Genomic DNA, 20,216 nt, shown 5'->3' with positions numbered 1-20,216 from the left:
TTCAGAGAGAATTGGTAATTGTTTAGGGTTGCCAGCCATCGGTGACCTGATGATTCCAATTTGGCGGAGGTCTGAATGTACATGAGGGGATTGTTGTCTGTCCTTACCTCAAACGTCACACCGTAAAGTTAATCGTGTAGCTTTTCCGTGATCGCCCATTTGAGAGCCAGAAACTCTAACTTGTGCACGGGGTATTTTTGTTCACTGGGTGTCAGACTGCGGCTGATGTAGGCCACGGGCCGAAGACCCTCGGGGTGCTTCTGATGTAAGACTGCGCCCAGCCCATGGAGACTGGCATCCACATGCAGAACGTAGGGTTGTTCTGGATCAGCGTATGCAAGCACCGGGGCTTCCGTCAGACTTTTCTTCAAATTCAGGAAGGCCTTTCACACTCAGGCGTCCACTTACCGCCGAACGGCTGACAGGCCGAAGTGGCCTTTCGTCCCGTATCTTCGGGATATATCTTCAAAAGATTGCTGAGGGGGTTAGTTCGACTGGAGTACCCTTCCACGAAACGACGGTAATAGCCACAGAAACCCAAGAATGATCGCAGCTCCGTGACATTCTCGGGACGAGGCCAGTTCACTACCGCTTCTACTTTGGCCGGATCGGTGGCAATTCCTTGGGCAGACACGATGTGCCCCACGTAAGTCACCGAGGTGTGACAGAACCGACACTTGTCGAGCGACAACTTCAACCCTTCTTTTCCAAGACGGTCTATCACCTTAAGCAGCCTCTCTTCGTGCTCCTCCAGGGTCTTCCCGAAAACAATGATGTCGTCCAGGTAGACTAGACACTCCCGAGGGTTCATGTCTCCGATAGTTTTCTCCATCAGTCGCTGGAAGGTAGCAGGGGCCCCACATATACCTTTGGGCATACGCGTAAATTGGTAGAAAACCAGGGGGCAGACGAAGGCTGTCTTTTCCTGGTCCTCTGCACTCATAGGTACCTGGTAGTACCCAGATCATAAGTCGAGAACACTGAACCATTGGCTCCGGGTTAGAGCATTCAGAATCTCTTCAATGCGAGGAAGGTTGTATTGGTCGGGTACCGTACGATTGTTCAGGGTTCGATAATCAACACACAGTCTTACGGATCCGTTCTTGCTTCTTACCACCACTATGGGTGAGGCATAAGGACTCCGAGAATCCCTGCGGTCTCCATTTCTTTCAGGACGTTCCTTACATCGTCCACATCCCTGGGGGCGACGCGGCGAGAGTGCTCACGGAGCGGAGTGGCGTCACTCAATCTAATGGTGTGTTGGGCGCTGCGACTGTAACCCACATCCATCTCACTGGTGGAAAACACCATCCTTCGTTCATTCAACTTGGCTGTCAGTCGACTCTTCCACTCAGTTGGCAGCGTCGAATCTCCGAAGTTGAAATCCAGGTCGACTAACTGCTCATCCACTGCAGCGGCGTTCACCTGTGGCACTGTTTCCACAGGGCTGACCGGATATAGGCGGCCCAAACTTCATCCTGCATCAAGGTCCATCGGGAAGGGGGAGATATTCTGAACATATACGTAGGTTCGTAGAGGAATTTTAGTCGTCTACTCTCTCACTTCGGGTATTACCCTTTACCCTTTCTGAACATTTTCCTCGGGGGTGCTCTCCAGAGAGAAAAGATGGTCGGTCTCATCTCGATCGGGATAGCAGCACCAGACGGCCATACGTTGCACTCCCCCTGGTAAAATTGTCGTCAGTCCATGTTGACGATTGTAGAGGTCCCCGTGACGCTCTAAGACATATACCCGGTTGCACTCCTCCCGTTGTACAGGGTCAAGGAGTGGATTGGCCATGGGTAATTCGTTGGTCTCTTTCAAGTATGCTCTGATTACAGCTCACACTATATCAGTATTCGTTCCCAAGATGATCGGGTACTGGCACTGTTCTTGAGGCTCAGGACATACCATTGCTTCAACATGCATGGGGTGTTTCTTGCCGGTGTTCAGTTGGAGTATCTCCAGTTGAACTCTTACAATCCCATTGATGGGGTAATCCTCATTACTTAACCCCCTCACCTTCATATGTTCCGCCGACCGCAAGGGGCAGTGTTTGAGGTGTTGCTCGTAGAATTTTTGGTATATTATGGTCACCTGGGACCCGGTGTCCAATAATGCAGAAGCATAGATCCCTTCTAGTATGACACGCACTATAGCGGATGGGCCTACCTGACTGTAAGCATCCGATGGTGAGGCTCCATCGTTGGGGCTTGGTTCAGGAGGGATTTCGGAGGACTCAGAAGACTCCGGGAAGGTCTTAGATGTCTGTACTTTGGCAATCTGTAAGCGGCAGATCATTGACCTAGCAGAGCCTCCCTTACTTGGGGTTTTTTTTTCTGGGTCGTCTTTCTCGGGTCATTCCCTGGAGAAATGGCCCTTCTGTCCGCAGCCATAGCATACAACATCAAGGAGGTCGAATCGTCCTTTCTATGTGGGTGACGGTCTTTCGAAGGTACAGCCCTTCCCGGCAGGCAACTTGTGTGTCACCTCCTCCTCCCTGTTGGAAGATTTCTTACCCTTTGGGTTTGAGGCGACGGGGGCGTCACTCTTGAGGTGTTCCTTGGTCTTTTTGGCATCATGAAAATGTAGCTGCACCTCATGTCTTCTGATGTGCCGCAGTAATTCCATGTAGCTAGTGGTACAGCAGTGATCGGGGCGGCCCGCATCACTATAGCTATGGGGTGGCTAGGCAACGAACCCTTTAGAAGCTGTTTGAGTCGGTACCGGTCCACTTCAGCGACTGAAACAATGTTTTTGGACAGAAGGTTCCCCAAAGACAGCTGTATTTTGTGGATGAAGGCAGACAAATCCTCTCCTTCTTTTTGGCGAAGAGCCTTGAACTGTGCCATCAGCTCATCCTCGTCGTCTTCTCCCGTATAGGACTGGGTGAGCATATCCACCAGCTCCTGTGCCATAACTTCTCCTTCCACTTCACGATGTGTCCGTACCAGTTGTGAGGCTGGGGCTCGGAGACACTCAACCAATCTCTGTCTTTTGCTGGCTTCGGAGCACGACCACTTCGCTATTACTTGGAGGGTATGTTCCCTCCATGTCTCGATCCCTTCTTCTCCTGAAGGCGTCGGTAGAATTCCGGAAAAGACTTTTAGTTTCCGGTAGTTCTGTGTTTGAGATGAGATGGTTATAGCTTCCACTAGTTGGGGTATAGTCATATTCAAGGAAGGGCCTCCAATTAGGGGCTGACTACTAGCTCCAGGCCCGACGCTGGACATGGGTGGGAGACTTTTTGCCAGTCTATCAGGAGCGGGCGATGGGGGTTGGCTCCCAGCCCAGCTGGTGGCTCCTTCTAAAGCGTTCAGGGTGAAGGAGACCTTGGGGAGGCCTACCCTGTAAGGAGTACTGGTCACACGGTTGGCAGTGGATAGCCAAGTACTGGTGGACGGTTCATCGGGAACCTGGGCGTCGGGATATATCATGAGGCAGTCCTCTGCGGAGGGCTCCAGTAGGTTTAATACATGGGGAACAGTCTCTGAGCATACGTCACGTTCGGTGGCCAGGAGGTAGGTAGTCCCCTGGCCGTCAGCATCAAATTTAAAGTCTACCACCTGGGCGGTGGCCAGTCCCGGACAATTTCTTACTTGTCTGCGCACTGCGAATAAGTCCATGTCATTGGATACTCCCGCCACTGCAACCATGCTCCTTGGGGACATGTGGCGCGCTCAGGCCCAGACATTGACCTCTTGCTTTGATGCACCGACATGACGGAAATTAGATCGGACAATTTGATATGGAATAGGGCACCCCAGGTCTGTTCTCAGCAGCGCTTCCAAATGTAATGGGTATTCCCTGTGAATACAGATGCTACTGGTGCTTATTTAACTGTGTGGCCCTCAGGAGCCTAAGCCTCTTCATGGAGAGCCTGTGGTACATATATATATCACAATATCTCATGGTGAAATGCCTCCATATGGGAGGGATCCCAACGGAGCGGGAGGAGTCCCTCTCAGGACCCAACACAATAATACTCACTGGTATAAACAGAATGGTCTTTACTGAACACAAGCACATAAGTATACTTATACTCTACAGGCAGTCCTCGGTTATCCGACACAATGCGTTACTCAAAATGGCGTTGTAAAGCGAAACGTTGTAAAGCGAAACACGCTTTCCCATAGGAACACTGTTTAAATGAAAGGTTCCGTTCCTGAAGGCATTTTTAACACTAAAATACACCAAATATTTTATACAGGCAATAAGATATGCAGCACACACATAAATTATATAGTGTATATACTGTATTATATATATAATATAACATAATAAATAATATATTATATAGTATAATATAATATGATATAGTATAAAATTATATATATACGCTCTTACGACGCTTTGCAACGTTGTTTATGTGAATGTGTATGTATATACACACATACACAACGTTGCAAAGCGTTGTAAGAGCGTTGGATAAGCCATTTTGGCGTTGTAAAAATGAATATAGGTAGGCATTGCACAGCGTTGGATAAGCCATTCGTTGTAAAGCGAAGCGTTGTAAAACGAGGACTGCCTGTATATGAATCACAACAATACTTGCTCTCGTTAAAAGTATTATCCTTCCCAACCACCGTGTACCCCTACACCGTGTCCAAATGTACTATACAGGGCCCTTGGCCACTCTACCACGTAAGTGTCCCCAAGTGATACCCTCGCCCTTTAGGCGTGCTTCTTGCGATGCTGTACAGTGTTGGTGCACTTGTAGAATGATACCTGCCTGGGGCTCCGGCCCCGGGTTCCGCAGACTACGACAGGGATTCCGTCCGGTCCGACGACGTCATCCGGCACCGCGTGGGGTGAATTCTGGCGTGGATAATATCACCGTAAGTCTCTGTGTCTTTGGTGGCGTTCTGAGCCCAGAACCCACCTCACAGGGCTGCACTGCTTAGCACTGTGTCCCTGACTACCAAACATAAAATGGGGCAGAGTCCCTACCTAGGGCCTGTCCCTATAGCACAACAACAAGCTGGTAATATGGCTCAGGACCTAACTGGGGCCTAGGGGGCTGCTGGCCTAATGTAGTGGGTCACAGACCCCTGCACTCACCTCCTACCCCTAGCTCTTCCTGGCCCTGACTCCGTGGCTCAGCGCGTGAAAATGTATCAATCCCTGAGAGCAGGGAGATACTCCAGCCCTATTGGCTCCCTGGCGTCAGGTGGTGCGCTCCTGAGGCTCATGGGACATGTAGTCCCTGTGCATAGCCTCTCCTCATTGGCCGCCTCTTTGCGCGCTTGTACTGCGCATGCACAATCTCTCTGAGGGCTTCCGCAACTGCTGCTGTACTGCGCATGCGCGAAGGACAACATGGCAGCGCCCTGTACTGTTGGGCCACCGCGGAGCCTCCGGAGCACCGGAGCGCTCCCTGCCCAGCCCCCACCCTTTAGAGATGCCGGCGGGTCCACCGCTTGGCTCCAGCGGCACTTGCCCCTGACAGCAGAGGTAACGGGGGTCCGGGGCTACATATATATGATAGACAGGACCTATTACAATGCCTATTCTAGATGGTAGCCCAGTTACTCTATTTACATTTATATGACAGCATACCAGTCCCATTCACTGATCACTGAATCATTGTCAGCTTATAAGCCACAGAGACCCACCCCATGTTACTGTGGTAACCATGGACAGCCATTCAGAATTGAATCTAATGTCTCTCACGGCTGCTACATGTAAACACTGAGGACTCACCCAGCTGTCAACAATTGTGACTGATATGACTCACCTAACTTTGCATGATTCATTTATTGATGGGAGTGGTTTGTTGCACTGGTTTAGGGTATTCAAAGTCACTCTTTGTCTGTTGTTCACTGCACACCCCTGATGAAGATCCCTCTGTGCGGATTGAAACTTTGTATTTTGTGCTGTTTATTTCTTTAATACAATTACTTTGGATTATACTTTTGAGTGCTGTCGTCTTTGTGCCATCATTCCTGCTGGTAACGTATATACTATATGTATGTATCACAGAAGTCAAATACAGACTCTGCAAGAATGGGGAAGAAAATGTATGTCTGGTGTAAAGAGCCCAGCCACATGGAGCAGTGTCCCTTCAGGCCTTAGGCTTGTCCTAAAGTAGTTGCGGGTGCACGTGGGCGCGCGCCTGTGTGAACGCACGTGCACGTGACGCACACTTTTTGTGTGTATGCTGTGAGCGAAGGTACTGTGTGTATATGTGTGTGTGTGTGTGTGTGTGTGTGTGTGTGTGTGTGTAGAGATTGTGTGAGTTAATAATTAATTAAATAATATTTTTAAAATAAAAAAAAAGTTACACAATAAAAATAATTTTTATTTATTTAACTTTGACAACTACAAACACATATACATACATTACAGTGCCGGTAGCGCCGCAAATTCATTCTTTCCCTCATCTTCTCCCCTGTCGGCTGGCTCCACGCTCACTGCCGTGTACGCACGCGGCCCTATTATAGAAAGGCTGACTAACCTCAACCAATTATAAGTTTCGCGTGCACGGCAGAACACGCGCGGCCACTAACAGCCATTATTTGGATGATGAGGATGATCGATATGTGGCCCCAGGAAAAGGGCAGCAGCCAGAGGAATATTTTTTTCAACGTGCCAAGGAACTGCAGCAGTAAGCAATGCACTGTGGTAACATGGAAAATGCAGAAGTGTTTCTTAGCAAGTGCACATCCAGTATTACTGATGAGAAAGATGTTTGCACAGTACTACTAATTACTCAGAATCTGCAAAAGTAAAGAAGAAGAAATGCTAATGCATCTCTTTTAAACACCTTATGTACTTTGCTATTGATCGGATGCATTTAAGTTACCACACTGATTAGGGGCTAATCATGCCATAAGAGTATAATAAGGGCGTGTATCGTTGCGTAGGATACGCCATTGTTGATAATGGTTTTTGTAATGGTGTTGACCTATACAGGTACTATCTATCTTTGAGGAAAATACCTAGTGATAGAAGCATATGTCCTGTTATATATCAATAAAGGGGATTTTACACCTTAGATTCCATATACCTACAGTGATACTCACCTTTTTGTACACATCGGACACCCACCACATTACTATACTAGTCCAAACAATTTGGACATTACTAACTATCGACTAGTAGTTATGTGCAGCCTTTCTAATGGGGATTTTTAAGCACACTGTAAATATACAATCACCAAGCGTCGATGTCAATATTAATAAAACGTTATTGTTTTCATGAATATTAGTTGTACATATGAGATATATTATATATTCTCTTCTAAGGAATATTTGGATTCCCAGATTATTCCATCTATCATATATATGTAATATCTATGTACTTTGCTTGCAAGTTGTGGGGACTTTACTTCACAGGACTGTTTGCTTGTTTAGCTTATATTGTCCCTTTGCACCGCAGTATCAACATACAGTATGCCTAATTTGCATTAGTTTATACACTAAGTTTAGTGGTCATTCTTAAAAGAGAATCACAAGGGCCTCACTTTTGAGTCCAGTTATACTGATGGTCACATTCAATACACATCAAGTATATACTGTATGTACAGTAATGCAGAGTTATATAACAAGTATGTAATATACATAAATATTTCTCACCTTACTCAGCAAAATGACAACATTTCCAAAAAATGTCAAAAGATGAAGAAGCCTTTCAGGTGAATCTGTAGCAGGCGTCCTTCCTTTAAATTACAAACACACAAGACTGTATTTTAGTGATCAATGTTTATTTAAAAAAAGCTGTTTTCCTATGCACGATACCCACAATGAATTCCAAACATTCCGTCATGACGGCCATGATATACTAGTTCCATTTCTATGTCCATCAACATGGGTCGGAGAATTTTCTCCCAAAGTTCTCTGCCAATAATTATCTGCATTACACTCTATAAACAAAGTTCTGATATTACCATCATCACCCTGTATTAAAAACACAGAGCAAAGGCATATAGTACTTAGAACAAGCCCTGAACGCTCCAATATGAGCAAACTAAATAAGTAAAGAGCAGGTGATACCCTTTAACGGATAATAAAACCCAGACTGCTTTGTTTATGTTGAAATGGCCAGAAGTGTGCAGTGAACACACAAACATAACTTACCATGATGGGTTCTGCATCAAACATACCCCCAGTCTCATCTTTGAAGATGACATCCCCAAGATGTTAGGGTGTGTATACTGTATTTACAGAGTTTTGGGTAGGATGTCACCCCTCTTTGGCTTGCCTTCTTCTGCACTCTTCTTTTCCTCTTGACTGACCTATCATTCAGCATCACCATTTAGATTGTCTATATTCTGGTTTGGTGTCACAGCAGCTTAATTTGTTATTTTCACACACTTTGTTCCTTGATTCAAAAATCTCACACCATTTTGTATTCTGTATATCCAACATTTGAGCTGATACATCACATATGATGATCAGGATTAACTCAGTATCTTAATATATAAAATCAAAGGTTGGTACTAGCTGCGGTGAATGTGATTGGTCCGTGGCCAGCACGACTGTCATTGCCCAAGAGGTACGCCCCACTGTGACACACACCGCCCACACGACTGTCATTGGCCAAAACTTACACTGACATCACTGACACACACCTACTTCACTGTCACACACTTGCACTGACAGCATACCCCCAAAGAAGCCCTGCAGAGTAATTGGTAAGTTCATCTCACACTCTCACCCCTGTGTGTAGACACACACACACACACACACACACACACACCAATGCCCTGCAGAGTCCTTGGTAAGACACAACACACACTTGACATTTTAATATATGCCCACATGCCCACTTTAACATTCCCCTTTTTGTATATGAACACTTTATTCCAATGGCCACTTTGAAATGCACCACTTTCAAATTGCACCACTTTCAAATTCCCCTTCCTACATATTCATATGTCCACTTTAACATTCCCCTTTTTTTATATGAACACTTTACATATGGCCACTTTCCAATGGCCACTTTAAAATGCACCACTTTCTAATTCCCCTTCCTGCATATTCATATGTCCACTTTTAAAAAATTTCACACAATGCCCACTTTCTGACTTTCTCCATCCTGTGTAAACACTTCAAATCATAACCGCCAGCTTTACCTACGCACTTACTGTCATCCCATCATACACACACAACACACACTTTACATATTTATATATGCCCACATGGCCACTTTAACATTGCCCTTTTTGTATATGATACACACAGCACAGACTTTACATATTAATATGCCCAGTTTCTCACTTTCTCCATCACTTTATCCATCGTGTGTAAACACTTTCAATCATAACCGCCAGCTTTACCTACGCACTTAATACTTTTTTTTTAAAATGGCTGCACCAGCAACTCACATGTGCGCTCCGCACATTACCTACGCACAACACCAACTGACATGTCATCCGATCAACTACTACATTATTCACTACTTCCCGCATTAAATCATCACCGCTACCTTTAAAATGCCCGCACAGCAACACTGGAACACTCTAGCACTTCACTTTCAATCATAACCGCCACCTTTACCTACGCTCTTAATTATTCAATTGTTTTATAAAATGGCCGCAACAGCAACTGACATGTGCGCTCCGCACATTACCTACGCACTTACCAATACTTTTATAAAATGGCCGCTGTCCGCAACACCAACTCACATGTGCTCCGGTCAACTAATAAAATATTCAGTACTTGCCAAATTATATAATCACCGCTACCTTTACCTAAAATGCCCGCAACACCCTACTCACATGTGCGCTCTGTACATTACCTACATGCCGCAACACCAAGTCACATGTGGTCCCGTCAACTAATAAAATATTCACTACTTGCCGCATTTAATAATCACCGCTACCTTTACCTAAAATGCCCGCAACACCCTACTCACATGTGCGCTCCGCACATTACCTACATGTGCTCCGCTCCGCACATTACCTACATGCCGCAACAGCAACTCACATGTGCTCCGGTCAACTAATAAACAACAACTCACATCTCCGTTATCCCGCACCACCATGTCGCTATGCGCTCCGCTTAACACGATACCTTTCTCTATAGGCTCAGGCACAAGACGCATGTGTCGCTCAATGAAAACTTTATTAACACAAAATTTCACATGTGCGCTCCGCTCTGCTCAACTGTTACATGCACGCTGTACATGGACGCACGTTTATTTCACTACAGTGGCCGCAACAACAATGCACATATCCGATACCCCGCAGCACCCTTCCTCTTACCCACCCCCACCAACCACCCTTACTCTCACCCCACACCACCCACCCTTCCTCTCCCCCCCCAACAACAAACATTACTCTTCCCCCAACACACACACTTCCTCTTCCTTCCTATTCACCCACCCCCCACAAACACCCTTACTCTTCACCCACCCCCCCCACCCACCCTTAATCTTCACCCACCCCCCCACCCACCCTTAATCTTCACCCACCCCCCCACCCACCCTTAATCTTCACACACCCCCACCCACCCTTAATCTTCACCCACCCCCCCACCCACCCTTAATCTTCACACCCCCCCACCCACCCTTAATCTTCACACACCCCCAACCAACCTTAATCTTTATACACCCCCCCACCCACCCTTAATCTTCACACACACCCCCACCCACCCTTAATCTTCACACCCCCCCCACCCACCCTTAATCTTCACACACACCCCCGCCCACCCTTAATCTTCACACACACCCCCACCCACCCTTAATCTTCACACACACCCCCACCCACCCTTAATCGTCACACACACCCCCACCCACCCTTAATCTTCACACACCCAACCACACTTACTCTTCACCCACCCCCCCACCCACCCTTAATCTTCACCGACCACCCCAAACACCCTTACTCTTCACACACACACACAACCACCCTTACTCTTTACCCCCCCGCCCTTAGTCTTCACCCCCCCACCCAACCACCCTTCCTCTTCCCCCCCCACCCAAACACCCTTCCTCTTCCCCCCCACCCAAACACCCTTCCTGTTCCCCCCCACCTAAACAACCTTCCTCTTCCCCCACCAACACACCCTTCCTCCCCCCCACCAACATCACACACCCTTCCTGTTCACACAAACTGTCCCCCCCCCCCCACACCCACCCTTCCTCTTTCCCCCCCATTATTACATGAATTGTATAATTTTACACACATCAACAGTTTTGCCTTTCTGACGTCTACAACTGTTCAACACTCTTTACCCCCAACCCAACAAAACTTCCTCTTTCCACCCACCCTCTTTCCACCCTCCCCCGCACACCCTTCCTCTTCCCCCCCCCCCCCCACACACACCCTTCCTCATCATCCCCCCCACCCACCCTTCATCTCCCCCCCCCCACCCACCATACCTCTTCCCCCCACCTACCCACCATTCCTTTTTCAACCAACATTAATTACATTTGTTTTATCATTTTACAGCCATCAACACTGCCGCCTTTCTGACGTCTACAACTGCTCAAGCTTATACAATCCCACATTTTTACAACATCAACCACCCTTCCTCTTTCCACTAACCACCCACCCACCGTTCCTCTTTCCACCCCCCACCCACCCACCCTTCCTCTTTCCACCCCCCACCCACCCACCCTTCCTCTTTCCACCCCCCACCCACCCACCCTTCTTCTTTCCACCCCCCACCCACCCACCCTTCCTCTTTCACCCACCCACCTTTCCTCTTTCACCCACCCACCCTTCCTCTTTCACCCACCTACCCTTCCTCTTTCACCCACCCACCCTTCCTCTTTCACCCACCCCTCCTCTTTCACCCACCCCACCCACACACACCATTCCTCTTTAACCCCACACAATTACTCTTTAACCACACCCCACAAACACACTTCTTCTTTAATCCCACCCCACCCACACTTCCTCTTTAACAACACAACACCCACCCTTACTGTTTAACCCCACACAACTCCTCTTTAACCCCACACCTCCTCTTTAACCCCAACCACCCTTCCTCTTTAACACACACCCACCCATCCTCTTTAACCAACAACCCATCCTCATTAACCCCCACCCACACACTTCCTGTTTAACCACCAACCATCCACCCTTCCTCTTTAAACACAACACACCCTTCCTCTTTAACCCCCACCACCATAACTATTTATTTTTACAAACTTTATCAGGTCACAAAATTTAACTTTATTTACAAGTACACAAGGTAAGTGTCTTATATTCATCTATACTTTAAACAACAATACACATTTACATCATACACAAACAAAAATTTTATCACATAAAAACAACACTTTAACATATCATACACATTATAACATCCACATACACAATAATTACTTCACTTCTATGATACATACACTACCACTACAAACATTACACAACCATTTATATTGTAATGTGCACACAAAGTTTAATTTTACTTTTCTTACATTTTTGCAGCTTTCAACTTTGCCGCCTTTGACAGTTTTACAACTCTTCAATCAATTTTACTCACACATCTATTTTTTATGCCTTTTTTTTTTCACACAACACACACCGTCCTCTTTTTTACAACACACAATATTAATTATTTTAACACACATAATCATTACTCTTTCATCTTAACTACACTTACATTCACACAAACAACCATCCAAAATTTTTATTACATTCAATTACTCTACACCACACCAACACAACACTTCCACTTTCTCACACACACCCTCAACACACAACACAACCTTCCTCTTTTAACGCTCAACACACCCTTCCTCTTTAACAACACCACACACACACTTCCTATTTAGCAATAACATACACAACATAACTATTTAACAACAACCTTCCTCTTTACACCCAACGCACCAACAATTCCTCTTTCCACCACCACACACACTTCATGTTTATCCCCATTAAACACATTTAAGTGTCCGTGTCACCACCCCAACTAAATTTTTTCTATTACTTTTGCAGCCTTCTACAGTGTCCCCTTTGCTGTTTCTACTACTGCCTCATCTTTAGAACCACAAATCATCTACATTTAAAAATATCCAACAAATACAAGGTCAGTGTCTTACATCCATTTACATGTACAATTTTCATTATATAAAACATACATTCACATTCATTTGACTATTACAACACACTTTTTACATTACACATGCACATGTCTTATTTACACCATAACATTACTCTTTATACACACAACACACACAATTCATCTTTACACACACCACACACACCATTACTCTTTATCCCCAACACACACACCCTTCATCCTTCCTCTATCCAACATTTATGTTTCACAAGATAAATTTTTTAAACACTCCCCCTCCACACTTCCACTTTCTCATCCACCACACACCCTTACTATTTACAACCACCACCACACACAACCGTACTCTTTTACCCCAACACACACAACCGTACTCTTCAACACAACACACACAACCCTACTTTTCAACCACAACACACCAAACCATACTCTTTCACCCCACCACACACAACCTTACTCTTTAACACCACCACACACAACGTTACTCTTTAACACCACCACAAACACAATTTTACACCATTCTACACGCGCCTGAATAACTCTTATATATTACTTTTACAGGACTCTACTCTGCAAGTTTTGTGAACACAACCACAACTCATCACTCTTATAATCCATCAAGTACAATAAAACGTAAGTTATTTTATACATAATACATTTACATCTACAATTTAACTCATATACAAACATCGTTTTACATGTTTTTTTTACTTATGACATACTTTTTACATTACACATGCACATGTCTTTTTTTACACCATAACATTACTCTTTATACACACAACACACACAATTCATCTTTACACACACCACACACACCATTACTCTTTATCCCCAACACACACACCCTTCATCCTTCCTCTATCCAACATTAATGTTTCCCAACAAAACACTTTTCAACACTCCCCCTCCACACTTCCACTTTCTCATACACCACACACCCTTACTATTTACAACCACCACTACACACAACCATACTCTTCAACCCCACCACACACAACCGTACTGTTCAACCCCACAACACACACAACCATACTTTTCAACCACAACACACAAAACAATACTCTTTCACCCCACCACATACAACCTTACTTTTTAACACCACCACACACAACGTTACTCTTTAACACCACCAGAAACACAATTTAACACCATTCTTCACGCACCTCAATAACAGTTATATATTACTTTTACACGACTCTACTATGCAATTTTTGTTCACACAACCACAACTCATCACTCTTTTCATCCATCAACTACAATAAAACTTCAGTTATTTTCTACATTATACATTTACATGTACTATTTAACTCATATACAAACATAGATTTAAATTAATTATTTTACTTATGAAACACTTTTTACATTACACATGCACATGTCTTATTTACACCATAACATTACTCTTTATACACACAACACACACTATTCATCTTTACACACACCACACACACCATTACTCTTTATCCCCAACACACACACTCTTCATCCTTCCTCTATCCAACATTAATATTTCACAACAAAACTACTGTTATTTTATACATTATAACAACATTACTCTTTATAACATTTACACTTATCACTCACACACCCTTCATCCTTACTCTATCCAACATTCATATTTTACACCAACACTTTTTTCACCACTACACCTCCACACTTCCACTTTCTCTTCCAACACACACCATTACTATTTACCACCACCACCACCACACACAACCTTACTCTTTAAGCCCACCACACACAAACATACTCTTCAACCCCAGCACACACAACCATACTGTTTAACCCCACCACACAAAACCTTACTCTTTAACCACACCACACACAACCGTACTCTTTAACCACACCACACACAATCTTACTCTTTAACACCACCACAACCACAATTACACACCTTTTCATGTACGTGTCTCAACACACCTCAATAACTGTCATATATTACTTTAGCACGACTCTACCCTGCACCTTTTCACACCACAATCACAAATCATCACTGTATTAAACTTTACTTTATTCATGAACTCCAATATGTTCATTTTTTTCACTAAATACCCTACACTACATATTTTGCTTTTTAAATATCATTACTATAACTGTACCCCTCCTCTAGCTAAGATTTACATGTCCATGTGCAAACAACACTAACTACAATTTTATACACACTTTCACAGGACTCTACAGTGACGCCTTTCAAACATCTGCACCTGTGCCATCTGATACACAAGAAAACAGCTTGCATCTGTCAACTATATACAACTACAACTAATTTGTTTTTATACACACACACAACATAGCTTTCAAACATGCCTCCAAAAAAACATATGAAAACATCACACACAACACACACAACTGCACTGACATCAACACACACAACATCACAAACATGCAATTACCAATATGACACACAACAAGCATCAACATCAACAGCATTACAACAAGAAACTTCTACAACAACAACACTATACAAACATCAAGAAAGACTACAACTAATGAGAGAGAGAGAAAAAATCAGAAGACATACTGAAACACCACAACAGCGAACAATAAGAAATGAAAGACGCAAAAGTTTACAAAAAAAAAAGTCAAGAACAATATCAAAAATGCCTTGACAAACAGAAACACATTAATCGCAAAACAAAAGACAAACAACAACATAACAAAACATGTACAGATGTACTACCAATAAATACAACATCAACTACAGCAAACACAACTGAACAACATAAAACACACCTTCACACATTTATACAAACAGACACACATCACACTACAACACAAGAACAAACACAAAGTGCAATACATATCAATTTAACATGCGCCGCTTTCAACTATGAACCTCATATACAATACCAAAATCATGAACAAGTCAATATTGGCCAACTTAACACTATATGTCCATACTGTAATTCTAACAAATTCAAAAATGAATCAGCAGGAATGTGCTGTAGAAATGGTAAAATTGTACTTGCACCAATACAACAAACACCTAATGAACTTCTTTCATACATGTCGGGATGTACAAGTGAATCCAAACATTTCCTACAAAATATACGCAAATACAACTCATGTTTCCAAATGACATCATTTGGTGCTACATCTGTAATTAAACAACATGGATTTCAATCTACTTTCAAAGTACAAGGTCAAGTTTACCACAGAGCTGGATTTCTACTTCCATTGCCAAATGAAAATCCTAAATTTTTACAAATTTACTTCATGGGAGATGAACAACAAGAAGCTGATCAACGATGTCATTATATACCAAACATAAGACGTGACATTGTTGTATGCTTACAAAAAATGTTACATCAACATAATCATCTCATTAACACATTCAAAACATCACTAGAAGCCATGCCAACTGATGAATATAAACTCATTATCAGAGCTGACAAAACACCTGTCGGTGAACATGAACGTCGCTTTAATGCTCCTCAAGTTAACGAAGTAGCTATTGTTATAGCTGGACAACAATTTGATAAAAGAGATATAATTCTTCAAAGGCGCACAAGTTCTCTTCAACGCATTTATGAAACACATCGCTCATATGATGCACTTCAATACCCTCTCATATTTTGTCACGGTGACGACGGATAACACTTCAATATCATGCAAGTTGACCCAAAATCTCAAAGTAACACTAACAAAACTGTTTCAGCTATGGACTTCTACGCAAACAGGATAATGATAAGACATGGAACAGAAAACCACATATTACATTGTAGACAACTCTTTCATCAGTTTATTGTTGACATGTATGCTAAAATTGAAAGTGAACGTCTTCTATATATACGTTTACATCAAAAAGAACTTCGCGTTGATCAATACATACATCTCAAAGATGCTGTAGTCAATGATGGAAACATTGATAACATTGGAAAAATTTTAATTCTACCTGCAAGTTTCACAGGAAGCCCTAGACACATGCATGAATATGCTCAAGACGCTATGTCATATGTTCGAGCATATGGACGACCAGACTTCTTTATTACATTTACATGTAATCCATCTTGGACAGAGATTAAACAACAACTATATATTGGACAGGCACCCAGCGATAGACACGACTTAGTAGCCAGAGTTTTCAAGCTAAAACTACAAAAATTGATGTACATCATAACCAAGAACCATATCTTTGGACAAACACGATGCTGGATATACTCAATTGAGTGGCAAAAACGTGGACTTCCACATGCTCATATTCTGATATGGCTCAAAGAAAAACTACATCCAATACATATTGATAAAGTTATTTCAGCTGAGTTGCCTAATCAATACGAAGACCCTATACTATTTGCAATCGTCACAAAAAATATGATTCATGGCCCATGTGGAAACATAAATATTAATTCACCATGTATGAAGGAGGGAATATGCACTAAAAAATTTCCTAAACAATTCCTTTTGGACACACAAAGTGGAGATGATGGATATCCTCGCTATCAAAGACGTGCTCCATCCGACGGTGGATACACAGCAACAATACATCTTAGAAACAACTGCAATATACAAGTCGACAACAAATGGATTGTGCCATATTCTCCACTTCTATCTAAAACTTTTAACGCACATATTAATGTTGAATACTGTAATCCTGTTAAATCTATCAAATACATTTGCAAGTATGTCAACAAAGGAAGCGACATGGCCATTTTTGGAATAACAAATGAGAACATGAAAGACGAAATTTCTCTATATCAGTTGGGAAGATATATCAGTAGTAATGAAGCCGTTTGGAGGATTTTCTCTTTTCCTATTCACCAACGTCATCCAACTGTTGTTCACTTAACAGTACATTTAGAAAATGGTCAAAGAGTATACTTCACACCTCATAACGCTCAATCCCTTGCAGCTCAACCACCAAACACAACTTTAACTGCCTTCTTTCAATTGTGCCAAAATGACTCTTTTGCTAAGACATTACTATATCCCGACATTCCTAAATATTACACTTGGAATTCATCTACAAAACAATTCAAAAAATGGAAAAATGGAGTACGTATTCCAGGAGAAGACGCCATTCAAAGTGAAGCATTAGGTCGTGTATATACAGTTCATCCAAATAACGCAGAATGTTTTTTTCTAAGACTGCTACTTCATAACGTTCCAGGACCTACTTCTTTTACATTTATTAAAACTGTGAATGGACACCTTTGTGAAACTTATCGAGAAGCTTGCCAAAAACTTGGCTTATTAGAAGATGATCAACACTGGAATACTACTTTATCTGAAGCTGTTTTACATTCTTTACCTAATCAAATAAGAAACCTTTTTGCTATTATCATCACCACCTGCCACCCATCCAACCCTAACACTCTATGGGAGACATATAGAGATTACATGAGTGAAGATATACTGGCAAAAGCACAAACAGACAACCCAACACTACACTTACATTTGTCTAATGAAATTTACAACGAAGTACTAATTTTGTTAGAAGATAAATGCCTAGCTATTAATAACAAAACACTCATTCAATTAGGTGTTACATCTCCTGAACGTCATCACCGTGATATACTTAATAGTGACATTATGCGTGAGAAAAAAACTACAATATTCAACATCTACAAACATATGTTGCATCCAAAAAACCTATGTTAATTGCACAACAATTACAAACATACAATAACATTATGTCTCACATCACAAACGGACAAGGTGCCATTCTTTTCCTTGATGCTCCAGGAGGAACTGGAAAAACATTTCTCATCAACTTACTCCTTGCAGAAATTAGGATGGAAAAAAACATAGCACTTGCTATTGCATCCTCTGGAATTGCGGCCACTCTTATGGATGGAGGAAGAACAGTGCACTCTGCTCTTAAATTACCTCTAAACATTGCCAATGAAGAAAACCCAACATGTAATATAACTAAAACTTCTGGACAAGCACGTGTACTACAAACCTGCAAACTCATTGTATGGGATGAATGTACAATGGCCCACAAAAAATCCCTTGAAGCCCTTGATAGAACATTAAAGGACTTACGTAACAATCAAGACATCATGGGAGGAGCTGTCATACTTTTAGCAGGTGATTTTAGACAAACGCTTCCTGTTATACCAAGATCAACACCAGCAGACGAATTTCATGCATGCCTTAAATCTTCTAATCTATGGCACAATGTTATACATTATCCTTTAACTACTAATATGCGAGTACAACTTTAAGGAGAATCAAATACTCAAGATTTTGCTAACATGCTTCTTAACATCGGGGAAGGTACTTTACCAACTAACTTATCAGGAGAAATTACTTTTCCAAACCATTTTGCACACATCATGACATCACTTACACAACTCATAAATCACGGATATCCAAACATTGTTCACAATTACAATAATCACACCTGGCTATGTGAACGAGCCATCCTTGCACCTAAAAATAATTGCGTTAATGACATTAATAATCAAATACAAGATATGCTTCCAGGAAATATTACTGAATACAAGTCCATAGATACAGTCGTAGATACGGATGAAGCGGTTAACTATCCCACTGAATTTCTTAACTCACTTGAGCCACCTGGAATGCCACCACATCGCCTTAGACTTAAACTTGGATCACCCATCATGCTACTTCGCAATCTCAACACACCTAACCTTTGTAATGGAACACGGCTCTGCATTAAATCATTAATGCCCAACCTCATTGAAGCTACTATATTAACAGGAAAGGCCACAGGAGAAGATGTCTTCATACCCCGCATTCCACTCATTCCTACTGACATGCCCTTCAATTTCAAATGCCTACAATTCCCAGTCAGACTTGCTTTTGCTATAACAATAAACAAATCACAAGGACAGTCAATTAAGTGCACTGGTATCAATTTACAATCACCATGTTTCTCCCATGGACAGTTATATGTGGCATGTTCTAGAGTAGGATCATCAAATGACTTATATATCTTAGCTCCAAATGGATCAACTAAAAATGTGGTTTATAAACAAGCATTACAATAAATTCTATATTATCATTATTACACACATCCAGTTCCATTACCAACAACAATACTTTTACATTTACACATATATGAAGGATCTTGATCCAGGGATTATTCCGATTGCCAATTTTTGGAGACAGGAAGGAATTAATTTTTACCCTTTCTTGGGTTTTTTGTTTGCCTTCCTCTGGATCAATACGTATGTTGACACATAGAACAACATTAATGTTGTAAACTTGCATTTAATATCACTTCAAAACATATTTGTATAACAATATATTTTATTCATGTACAAT

The 20,216-nt window shown here is 42.5% G+C and overlaps 1 protein-coding gene across 1 annotated transcript; it reads left to right on the top strand.

Moving 5' to 3' along the window:
• Nucleotides 1-15,951: 15,951 nt before the first annotated feature.
• Nucleotides 15,952-19,939, top strand: LOC142488115 (uncharacterized). The gene is made up of 3 exons (XM_075588488.1): nt 15,952-18,003; nt 18,663-19,010; nt 19,149-19,939. The coding sequence occupies exons 1-3, from the start codon at nt 16,587-16,589 to the stop codon at nt 19,937-19,939; spliced, it is 2,556 nt and encodes an 851-aa protein (XP_075444603.1). The 5' UTR covers nt 15,952-16,586.
• Nucleotides 19,940-20,216: the final 277 nt, after the last annotated feature.

Source organism: Ascaphus truei, chromosome 2, assembly GCF_040206685.1.
Source record: "Ascaphus truei isolate aAscTru1 chromosome 2, aAscTru1.hap1, whole genome shotgun sequence".
Classification (NCBI taxonomy): Eukaryota; Metazoa; Chordata; class Amphibia; order Anura; family Ascaphidae; genus Ascaphus; species Ascaphus truei.
This window is presented reverse-complemented; position numbering and strand designations above follow the sequence as displayed.